This window comes from Hypanus sabinus, chromosome 9, assembly GCF_030144855.1.
Source record: "Hypanus sabinus isolate sHypSab1 chromosome 9, sHypSab1.hap1, whole genome shotgun sequence".
Lineage (NCBI taxonomy): Eukaryota > Metazoa > Chordata > Chondrichthyes > Myliobatiformes > Dasyatidae > Hypanus > Hypanus sabinus.
Genome location: NC_082714.1, coordinates 167,736,088 through 167,748,174, shown reverse-complemented (window position 1 = coordinate 167,748,174; position 12,087 = coordinate 167,736,088). Strand labels below are relative to the sequence as shown.

The 12,087-nt window shown below is 47.5% G+C and overlaps 1 protein-coding gene across 1 annotated transcript in view; it reads left to right on the top strand.

Moving 5' to 3' along the window:
* The window catches only part of eif6 (eukaryotic translation initiation factor 6), a 75,038-nt gene that overhangs the window by 35,245 nt on the left and 27,706 nt on the right, over positions 1 to 12,087 (top strand). The window contains exon 2 of the mRNA XM_059981103.1: positions 6,183 to 6,268. Within this exon, the coding sequence (XP_059837086.1) occupies positions 6,183 to 6,268 (86 nt within the window). The remainder of the gene's footprint in view (positions 1 to 6,182; positions 6,269 to 12,087) is intronic.

The following is a 12,087-nucleotide window of genomic DNA, read 5'->3' as shown; positions in this document are numbered from 1 at the left end:
GTGTGCGCCCAATCACGACGTTAGCAGTGAATGCCAGTCTGTGTGCCCAATCACGATGTTAGCAGTGAATGCCAGTCTGTGTGTGTCCAATCACGGTTAGCAATGAATGCCAGTCTGTGTGTCCAATCACGATGTTAGCAGTGAATGCCAGTCTGTGTGCCCAATCACGATGTTAGCAGTGAATGCCAGTCTGTGTGCCCAATCACGATGTTAGCAGTGAATGCCAGTCTGTGTGCGCCCAATCACGATGTTAGCAGTGAATGTCAGTCTGTGTGCCCAATCACGTTGTTAGCAGTGAATGCCAGTCTGTGTGCGCTCAATCACGATGTTCGCAGTGAATGCCAGTCTGTGTGTCCGATCACGATGTTAGCAGTGAATGCCAGTCTGTGTGTCCGATCACGATGTTAGCAGTGAATGCCAGTCTGTGTGTCCGATCACGATGTTAGCAGTGAAAGCCAGTCTTGTGTGTCCGATCACGATGTTAGCAGTGAATGCCAGTCTGTGTGTCCGATCACGATATTAGCAGTGAATGCCAGTCTGTGTGTCCGATCACGATGTTAGCAGTGAATGCCAGTCTGTGTGTCCGATCACGATGTTAGCAGTGAATGCCAGTCTGTGTGTCCGATCACGATGTTAGCATTGAATGCCAGTCTGTGTGCGCCCAATCATGATATTAGCAGAGAATGCCAGTCTGTGTGCCCAATCACGATGTTAGCAGTGAATGCCAGTCTGTGTGTCCGATCACGATGTTAGCAGTGAATGCCAGTCTGTGTGTCCGATCACGATGTTAGCAGTGAATGCCAGTCTGTGTGTCCCATCACGATGTTAGCAGTGAATGCCAGTCTGTGTGTCCGATCACGATGTTAGCAGTGAATGCCAGTCTGTGTGTCCGATCACGATGTTAGCAGTGAATGCCAGTCTGTGTGCCCAATCATGATGTTAGCAGTGAATGCCAGTCTGTGTGCCCAATCACGAGGTTAGCAGTGAATGCCGGTTTGTGTGTGTCCAATCACGATGTTAGCAGTGAATGCCAGTCTGTGTGTGTCCAATCACGGTTAGCAATGAATGCCAGTCTGTGTGTCCAATCACGATGTTAGCAGTGAATGCCAGTCTGTGTGCGCCCAATCACGATGTTAGCAGTGAATGCCAGTCTGTGTGCCCAATCACGTTGTTAGCAGTGAATGCCAGGCTGTGTGTGCCCAATCACGATATTAGCAGTGAATGCCGGTCTGTGTGTGCGTCCAATCACAATGTTAGCAATGAATGCCAGTCTGTATGCGCCCAATCACGATGTTAGCAGTTAATGCCAGTCTGTGTGCGCCCAATCACGATGTTAGCAGTGAATGCAAGTCTATGTGTCTGATCACGATATTAGCAGTGAATGCCAGTCTGTGTGCGATCACGATGTTAGCAGTGAATGCCAGTCTGTGTGTACCCAATCACGATGTTAGCAGTGAATGCCAGTCTGTGTGTGTCCGATCACGATATTAGCATCGAATCCCAGTCTGTGTGTGTCCGATCACGATATTAGTAGTGAATGCCAGTCTGTCCGTGTGTCCCATCATGATGTTAGCTGTGAATGCCAGTCTGTGTGTCTGTTCACGATGTTAGCAGTGAATGCCAGTCTTTGTGCCCAATCACGATGTTGGCAATGAATGCCAGTCTGTGTGTGTGTCCGATCACGATATTAGCAGTGAATGCCAGTCTGTGTGTGTCCGATCACGATGTTAGCATTGAATGCCAGTCTGTGTGCCCAATCACAATGTTAGCAGTGAATGCCAGTCTGTGTGTGCCCGATCACGATATTAGCAGTGAATGCCAGTCTGTGTGTCCGATCACGATGTTAGCAGTGAATGCCAGTATGTATGTTCGATCACGATGTTCGCAGTGAATGCCAGTCTGTGTGTCCCATTACGATATTAGCAGTGAATGCCAGTCTGTGTGTGTCTGATCACGATGTTAGCAGTGAATGCCAGTCTGTGTGTGTCCGATCACGATATTAGCATCGAATCCCAGTCTGTGTGTGTCCGATCACGACATTAGTAGTGAATGCCAGTCTGTCCGTGTGTCCCATCATGATGTTAGCTGTGAATGCCAGTCTGTGTGTCTGTTCACGATGTTAGCAGTGAATGCCAGTCTTTGTGCCCAATCACGATGTTGGCAATGAATGCCAGTCTGTGTGTGTGTCCGATCACGATATTAGCAGTGAATGCCAGTCTGTGTGTGTCCGATCACGATGTTAGCATTGAATGCCAGTCTGTGTGCCCAATCACAATGTTAGCAGTGAATGCCAGTCTGTGTGTGCCCGATCACGATATTAGCAGTGAATGCCAGTCTGTGTGTCCGATCACGATGTTAGCAGTGAATGCCAGTATGTATGTTCGATCACGATGTTCGCAGTGAATGCCAGTCTGTGTGTCCCATTACGATATTAGCAGTGAATGCCAGTCTGTGTGTGTCTGATCACGATGTTAGCAGTGAATGCCAGTCTGTGTGTGTCTCATCAAGATGTTTGCAGTGAATGCCAGTCTGTGTGTGTCTCATCAAGATGTTAGCAGTGAATGCCAGTCTGTGTGTGTCTCATCAAGATGTTAGCAGTGAATGCCAGTCTGTGTGTGTGTCCAATCACGATATTAGCAGTGAATGCCAGTCTGTGTGCCCAATCACCATATTAGCAGTGAATGCCAGTCTGTGTGTGTCCGATCACGATATTAGCAGTGAATGCCAGTCTGTGTGCGCCCGATCACGATGTTCGCAGTGAATGCCAGTCTGTGTGCGCCCAATCACGACGTTAGCAGTGAATGCCAGTCTGTGTGCCCAATCACGATGTTAGCAGTGAATGCCAGTCTGTGTGCCCAATCACGATGTTAGCAGTGAATGCCAGTCTGTGTGCCCAATCACGATGTTAGCAGTGAATGCCAGTCTGTGTGCGCCCAATCACGATGTTAGCAGTGAATGTCAGTCTGTGTGCCCAATCATGTTGTTAGCAGTGAATGCCAGTCTGTGTGCGCTCAATCACGATGTTCGCAGTGAATGCCAGTCTGTGTGTCCGATCACGATGTTAGCAGTGAATGCCAGTCTGTGTGTCCGATCACGATGTTAGCAGTGAATGCCAGTCTGTGTGTCCGATCACGATGTTAGCAGTGAATGTCAGTCTGTGTGCCCAATCACGTTGTTAGCAGTGAATGCCAGTCTGTGTGCGCTCAATCACGATGTTCGCAGTGAATGCCAGTCTGTGTGTCCGATCACGATGTTAGCAGTGAATGCCAGTCTGTGTGTCCGATCACGATGTTAGCAGTGAATGCCAGTCTGTGTGCGCCCGATCACGATATTAGCAGTGAATGCCAGTCTGTGGGTCCGATCACGATGTTAGCAGTGAATGCCAGACTGTGTATCCGATCACGATGTTAGCAGTGAATGCCAGTCTGTGTGCGCCCAATCACGATATTAGCAGTGAATGCCAGTCTGTGTGTCTGATAATGATGTTAGCAGTGAATGCCAGTCTGTGTGTGTCTCATCAAGATGTTTGCAGTGAATGCCAGTCTGTGTGTGTCTCATCAAGATGTTAGCAGTGAATGCCAGTCTGTGTGTGTCTCATCAAGATGTTAGCAGTGAATGCCAGTCTGTGTGTGTGTCCAATCACGATATTAGCAGTGAATGCCAGTCTGTGTGCCCAATCACCATATTAGCAGTGAATGCCAGTCTGTGTGTGTCCGATCACGATATTAGCAGTGAATGCCAGTCTGTGTGCGCCCGATCACGATGTTCGCAGTGAATGCCAGTCTGTGTGCGCCCAATCACGACGTTAGCAGTGAATGCCAGTCTGTGTGCCCAATCACGATGTTAGCAGTGAATGCCAGTCTGTGTGTGTCCAATCACGGTTAGCAATGAATGCCAGTCTGTGTGTCCAATCACGATGTTAGCAGTGAATGCCAGTCTGTGTGCCCAATCACGATGTTAGCAGTGAATGCCAGTCTGTGTGCGCCCAATCACGATGTTAGCAGTGAATGTCAGTCTGTGTGCCCAATCACGTTGTTAGCAGTGAATGCCAGTCTGTGTGCGCTCAATCACGATGTTCGCAGTGAATGCCAGTCTGTGTGTCCGATCACGATGTTAGCAGTGAATGCCAGTCTGTGTGTCCGATCACGATGTTAGCAGTGAATGCCAGTCTGTGTGTCCGATCACGATGTTAGCAGTGAATGTCAGTCTGTGTGCCCAATCACGTTGTTAGCAGTGAATGCCAGTCTGTGTGCGCTCAATCACGATGTTCGCAGTGAATGCCAGTCTGTGTGTCCGATCACGATGTTAGCAGTGAATGCCAGTCTGTGTGTCCGATCACGATGTTAGCAGTGAATGCCAGTCTGTGTGCGCCCGATCACGATATTAGCAGTGAATGCCAGTCTGTGGGTCCGATCACGATGTTAGCAGTGAATGCCAGACTGTGTATCCGATCACGATGTTAGCAGTGAATGCCAGTCTGTGTGCGCCCAATCACGGTATTAGCAGTGAATGCCAGTCTGTGTGTCTGATAATGATGTTAGCAGTGAATGCCAGTCTGTGTGTCTGATCACGATGTTAGCAGTGAATGCCAGTCTGTGTGCCCAATCATGATGTTAGCAGTGAATGCCAGTCTGTGTGTCCAATCACGATATTAGCAGTGAATGCCAATCTGTGTGCCCAATCACGATGTTAGCAGTGAATGCCAGTCTGTGTGTGTGTCCAATCACAATGTTAGCAATGAACCCCTGTCTCTGAAATTCCAGTCACGATGTTAGCAGTGAACCCCAGTCTCTGAATGTGCAATCACCATGTTAGCAATGAACCCCTGTCTCTGAATGTCCAATGACAATGTTAGCAGTAAACCCCAGTCTGAATGTGCAATCACGATGTTAGCAGTGAACCGCTGTCTCTGTCCAAACACGCTGTTAGCAATGAAACCCAGTCTCTGTCTGTCCAAACACGATGTTAGCAGTGAACTGCAGTCTCTGAATGTCCAATCACGATGTTAGCAGTGAACCTCAGTCTCTGAATGTCCAAACACGATGTTAGCAGTGAACCCCAGTCTCTGTCTGTCCAATCATGATGTTAGCAGTGAACCCCAGTCTCTGAATGTCCAATCACGATGTTAGCAGTGAACCTCAGTCTCTGTCTGTCCAAACACGATGTTAGCAGTGAACCTCAGTCTCTCTCTGTCCAATCACGATGTTAGCAGTGAACTGCAGTCTCTGAATGTCCAATCACGATGTTAGCAGTGAACTGCAGTCTCTGAATGTCCAAACACGATGTTAGCAGTGAACTGCAGTCTCTGAATGTCCAAACACGATGTTAGCAGTGAACCCCAGTCTCTGTCTGTCCAATCACGATGTTAGCAGTGAACCCCAGTCTCTGTCTGTCCAAACACGATGTTAGCAATGAGCCCCAGTCTCTGAATGTCCAATCACGATGTTAGCAGTGAACCCCAGTCTCTGCCTGTCCAATCACGATGTTAGCAGTGAACCCCAGTCTCTGCCTGTCCAATCACGATGTTAGCAGTGAACCCCAGTCTCTGCCTGTCCAATCACAATGTTAGCAATGAGCCCCAGTCTCTGAATGTCCAATCACGATGTTAGCAGTGAACCCCGGTCTCTGCCTGTCCAATCACGATGTTAACAGTGATCCCCAGTCTCTGAATGTCCAATCATGATGTTAGCAGTGAACCCCAGTCTCTGAATGTCCAATCACGATGTTAGCAGTGATCCCCAGTCTCTGAATGTCCAATCATGATGTTAGCAGTGTACCCCAGTCTCTGTCCAATCACGATGTTAGCAGTGAACCCCGGTCTCTGCCTGTCCAATCACGATGTTAACAGTGAACCCCGGTCTGCGTGTGTGTGAGAGAGAAAGACTGAATTCTTTGGTGATTTACAGGTCTCACCATCCTCTCCCTGTCATCCACACTGTCATTTTCTGCCTGATGGATTCCCTCTTCGTTCCAGAGAGGCTGTGAGGGAAAATCCGTGACTCAGTATTCACTATCGCTTTAAGATACTGTGATGAAGAAAGCTCGCAACGTGAAGGCAAATAGTTTTCTGGTTTTGTCTGGAATTGTTGAGTGAAGTGTTACACATTTCCCCCCTGCACTACTCTAGTATGGTTGGAATGAAATGCTGAGATCTGCTACTAATGAGCTGTGCTGTCTTTCAGTGTCTTTGAAGGGGAGTTATCGGAAACAATTCCCGTCGTCCACGCTTCCATCGCCGGCTGCAGAATCATTGGAAGGATGTGTGTTGGTGAGTTACTTTCATACAAAGCTCAGGTCATATCAGTTCACACAACTTATTTCATCTTCCATCTCATTGCATCAACTTGGGGCTCTGGGTTTGTATAGCCCTTTGAAACACTTGTCTGTGTTGACCATCTAGTACCCATGTGTATCACTTTGGCCAAACATTTTATGCCTAGTTGATTGCTTGACTAGATGCTGTTTTAGTGTTGTGAGTGAAGATTACTCTATAACACTATTTGGTAGCACTTTCCAAATTCCACGGGGTGAAAATGCCCCAGTCCTTTCTAAACCTGTCTGCACCTTGCCCTTTAGTTTTAGGCATCCCTGGTAGAGCAATGGTTTTCTACTGTCTGCCCCCCCCCCCCCTCCATAACTTAGTGTTGCTCTATTGGTTCCCTTCTCTGCCACCTCATTAAGGAAAACAAACAAATGCTGCCTGTGGGGGGCATGACACAGAACCGGGACTCTCCATGGCAGGCAGTGCCCTGAGGGATCTACTCTGACTCACATCTTCCTCTTCATATGGCTTCCCTTCCCTGTTAAAAGCACCAACACCATCTACTTCACTTCCTTATAGGGAATGAGTTGCTGTGCTTTTCACTTCATATAGCAGAGTTGCAATGTAGAAAGCCCTGCAGCTAAGAAAGATGATGTTCTGTGTTGGGAATTTAGGGAGTTACTTTGAAAATGTAAAAAGGTAGATGTGTAGGGCTGTAACCTCAGGATTGCTCCATGTGAGAGCAGAACAGATGAATGAGTGGCTGGTGCAGGAGGGAGGCTTCAGCTGTCTGGATCATTGGAATATATTCATGGGACATTTGGAGGCTGTTCTTGAGGCTCAAGTGCAGAGCTTTGACAAGTGACAAAGAAAAGTCAATGTAAAGATCTTCCTTCTCTTTTTAATCCAGCAGTAATGTCAGTTAGTGGGGTGGGGTGTTCTGCTGTCACATATGGGAGATCATTCACAGCTCCTCTTGGACCGGATGGACCATTTGCAGCAGCAGTCAGGCTCACTGGAGTGCCGACAGGAGGCAAAAAGCATTACAGAGTCAAGTGTCAGGGAAAGAGTCACACTGCCCATTTAGATAAGTGATCGACAGGAGGGGCAGGCAGGTAATTCACGGGTCTTCCATGGCTAGTCCCTGTTCTAAGGGATACTCCATTGGATAGTGTTGGTGGGAGGGAAAGCCAGCAACAGCAGCCAGATCAGGGAGACCATGACTGGCTCTCTTGTATATCAAGGAAGGTCGAAGTCTAGCCAAGTGATAGTGATAGGGGATGCAAGAATCAGAGGAACAGACGGATGTTCAAGATGGTGTGTTATTTTCCCCCCCATCACCCAATGCTAGGATCAAAATGTCTCTGAGGAGGCACAGGACATTCTGAAAGGGGAAGGGGTCATTGTCCACATTGCAACTAACAATATGGGCAGGTACTGCCTTACTATTTCTGATCTTACTAGTTCTGATCCTTTTCCAATTCGTAACTTAATTGACCCTTAAGGGTAGTTGCTACAGTCCCTGCACCTACTGTCTTAGTAAGTTAGTAAATTTGCAGATGATACAAAGATTGGTGGAGTTGTGGATACTGTTGAAGACTGGCAAAGGATACAACGGTATATTGATCAATTGTAGGTATGGGCTGAGAAATGGCAGATGGAGCTTAACCCAGCCAAATGTGAAATGTTGCACCTTGCTAGGTAATGTAAAGAGACAGTGCCATGTTAATGGCAAGACCCCTAACAGTATTATGAGCAATGGGATCTTGGGGTTCAAACTCACAGCTCGCTGAAAGTGGCTACACAAGGTTGATAGGGTGGTTATGGTATCCTAGCCTTTCTCAGTCGAAGCAGGTGCAGGTACGCCAGAAGCCCCTGCTCCACTCACTTTATCTTGTGAATCTGAGCACAACTCCAATGTCATACTTAGAATCAGCAATGTGGTGTTAGCATTCATTTTGGGAGGACTAGTATATAAAAGCAATGATGTATAGGCTTTATAAAGCACTGGAGAGGCTTCACTTGGAGTATTGTGAGCAGTTTTAGACCCCTTAGAAAGGACGAGCTGACATTGGAGGGGGTTCAAAGGAGGTTCACAAAAAATATTCTGCGGTTGAAAGGCTTGTCACATGAGAAGCATTTGATGGCTCTGGTGCTGTACTCACTGGAATTCAGAAGAATGAGGGCTGACCTCATTGAAATCTATTGAATGTTGAAAAGCCTTGGTAGAGTGGATGTGGAGAGGGTGTTTCCTGTGATGGGAGACTCTTAAGACCAGAGGACAGCCTCAGATTAGAGGGGTGTCCTTTTAGAATGGGGATGAGCAGGAATTGCTTTAGTTGTGGAGGATCTGTGGCAAACACGAGGAAATCTGCAGATGCTGGAAATTCAACCAACACACGCGAAATGCTGGTGGAACACAGCAGGCCAGGCAGCATCTATAGGGAGAAGCACTGTCGATGTTTTGGGCCGAGACCCTTCGTCAGGACTAACTGAAAGGAAAGATAGTAAGAGATTTGAAAGTAGGAGGGGAGGGGAAAATGCAAAATTATAGGAGAAGACCAGAGGGGGTGGAGTGAAGCTGAGAGCCAGACAGGTGATTGGCAAAAGGGATACAGAGCTAGAGAAGGGAAAGGATCATGGGATGGGAGGCCTAGGGAGAAAGAAAGGGGGAGGGGAGCACCAGAGGGAGATGGAGAACAGGCAGAGTGATGGGCAGAGAGAGAATAAAAAACTAAATATATCAGGGATGGGGTAAGAAGGGGAAGGGCATTAACGGAAGTTAGAGAAGTCAATGTTCATGCCATCAGGTTGGAGGCTACCTAGCCGGTATATAAGGTGTAATTCCTCCAACCTGAGTGTGGATACATCTTGACAGTAGAGGAGGCCATGGATAGACATATCAGAATGGGAATGGGACGTGCAATTAAAATGTGTGGCCACTGGGAGATCCTGCTTTCTCTGGCGGATAGAGTGTAGGTGTTCAGCGAAACGGTCTCCCAGTCTGCGTTGGGTCTCACCAGTATATAAAAGGCCACACCTGGAGCACCGGACACAGTATACCACACCAGCCAACTCACAGGTGAAGTGTCGCCTCACCTGGAAGGACTGTCTGGGGCCCTGAATGGTGGTGAGGGAGGAAGTGTAAGGGCAGGTGTAGCACTTGTTCTGCTTACAAGGATAAGTGCCAGGAGGAGATCTGAGGGAAGGGATGGGGGGGGGGGGGCGGTGGTGAATTGACAAGGGAGTCGCATAGGGAGCGATCCCTGCAGAAAGCAGAAAGGGGGGAGGGAAAGATGTGCTTGGTAGTGGGATTCCGTTGGAGGTGGCAGAAGTTACGGAGAATTATACGTTGGATCCAGAGGCTGGTGGGGTGGTAGGTGAGGACAAGGGGAACCCTATCCTGAGTGGAGTGGCGGGCGGATGGGGTGAGGGCAGATGTACGGGAAATGGGAGAGATGCGTTTGAGAGCAGAGTTGATGGTGGAAGAAGGGAAGCCCCTTTGTTTAACAAAGGAAGCATCTCCTTCGTCCTGGAATCCTGGAATGAAAAGCCTCATCTTGAGAGCAGATGTGGCGGAGACGGAGGAATTGTGAGAAGGGGATAGCATTTTTGCAAGAGACAGGGTGGGAAGAGGAATAGTCCAGATAGCTGTGAGAGTCTGTAGGCTTATAGTAGATATCAGTAGATAGGCCATCTCCAGAAATGGAGACAGAAAGATCAAGAAAGTGGAGGGAGGTGTCAGAAATAGACCAGGTAGATTTGAGGGCAGGGTGAAAGTTGGAGGCAAAGTTAATGAAGTCAACGAGCTCAGAATGCGTGCAGGAGGCAGCGCCAATGCAGTCGTCGATGTAGCGAAGGAAAAGAGGGGGACAGATACCCGTATATGCACTGTTCCACAAAGCCAACAAAAAGGCAGGTGTAACTGGGACCCATACCTACACCTTTGGTTTGGAGAAAGTGGGAGGAGCCAAAGGAGAAATTATTGAGAGTAAGAACTAATTCCGCTAGACGGAAGAATGTGGTGGTAGAGGGGAATTGGTTAGGTCTGGAATCCAAAAAGAAGCAGAGAGCTTTGAGACATTCCTGGTGGGGAATGGAGGTATATAGGGACTGGACATCCATGGTGAAAATAAGGCAGTGGGGGCCAGGGAACTTAAAATCATTGAAAATCACTCTGCCTGTTCTCCATCTCCCTCTGGTGCTCCCCTCCCCCTTTCTTTCTCCCTAGGCCTCCAGTCCAATGATCCTTTCCCTTCTCCAGCTCTGTATCCCTTTTGCCAATCACCTGTCTGGCTCTCAGCTTCACCCCACCCATTCTGGTCTTCTATAATTTTGCATTTTCCCCTCCCCTCCTACTTTCAAATCTCTTACTATCTTTCCTTTCAGTTAGTCCTGACGAAGGGTCTCGGCCCGAAACGTCGACAGCGCTTCTCCCTATAGATGCTGCCTGGCCTGCTGTGTTCCACCAGCATTTTGTGTGTGTTGGAGGATCTGTGGAATTTGTTGCCATAGGCGGCTGTGGAGGCCAAATCATTGGGAGTATTTAAGGCAGTAGTTGAAAGATTCTTGATTGGTCAGTTCACATGAAGGATAAGGGCAAAAGATTGGGGCTGAGAAGGGAATGGATCAGCCATGTTGAAATGGCAGAGCAGACTCAATGGTCTAATTCTGCTCCTATTTCTTATGGTCTGATGGTAAATTTTCTGATGACAGCACTGTTATAGGCTGAATTGAAAAAGGGGACAAATCAGCATATAGGATGGAGACTCAAAATCTGCTGACTAGTGCCACAGCAAAATCTCTCACATAACGTTAACAAGACCAAGGAGCTGGTTACTGACTTCAGGAGAAAGAAACAGAGGCTCGGCAGTCTGGCCTCATTGGGGATCAGAGGTGGAGAGGGTCAGCAACTTGAAATTCTTCAGTGAATCATTTCAAAGGATCTGTCCTAGTTTCAGCTTGTAAGTACCATTACGAAGAAAGGATGGTAGCATCTCTTTTTTCTAAAGAAGTTTGCAGCTTTTTGGCATGTCATCTAAAACTTTTGACAGCCTTGTTAAAATTGAATCTGAATAAAACTCGGGAGACCGGCTTCTTATAGTTACAGCAGTTTACTGTGCACCCTCCTGCAGGAGTTTGAGACTCCGGTGTGAAGGCACGTAAGTACTGCCACCATCCGACAAGTGGGCCCCCTCTCCGGTTACAGCTGTATTTTTATACATAGTAAGTCCCATACATTACTGTTGCAGATGTTATTAGAACTGGTACTCCCACCAAGTCTGTTGGTGCAAAACTTAGTTACAGATAAGAGAGTTTGTTAAATCAAGGTTTTAATTACAGATGGATGTACTGCCTAGTCCTTATCAGTTATTCCCTTTACAAGGACCTGACTTAGTTACAGACATTCCTGTCCTTATCGGTGAGCCCTCCTTCCCTTACTCAAACGAGGGTACAATGTATAATGTTATCAGCTCTCAGTGTCTCTCTCTGCATACCAAAGGAGAACTAGTATAAGCCATTTTTTTTTAAGCTAACTGCTGAAGACAGAGTTTACTTCAGTTCAAAAATTCCTATTCAGTCCCAATTATTCTTTTAGCCAGAGGTTACGTAGGTTCAAAATGATTTTTTTTTCGTATCCTCAGCCTTCTATATGTGTGTATTGACTGGCTACATCACAGCCTAGCATGGAAACACCAATGCCCTTGAATGGAAAAGCCTACAAAAATATAGTGGACATGGCCCAGCCATCACAGGTAAAGTCCTCCCCACCATTGAGCACATCTACACAGAGAACTGTCGCAGGAAAGCAGCATCCATCATCA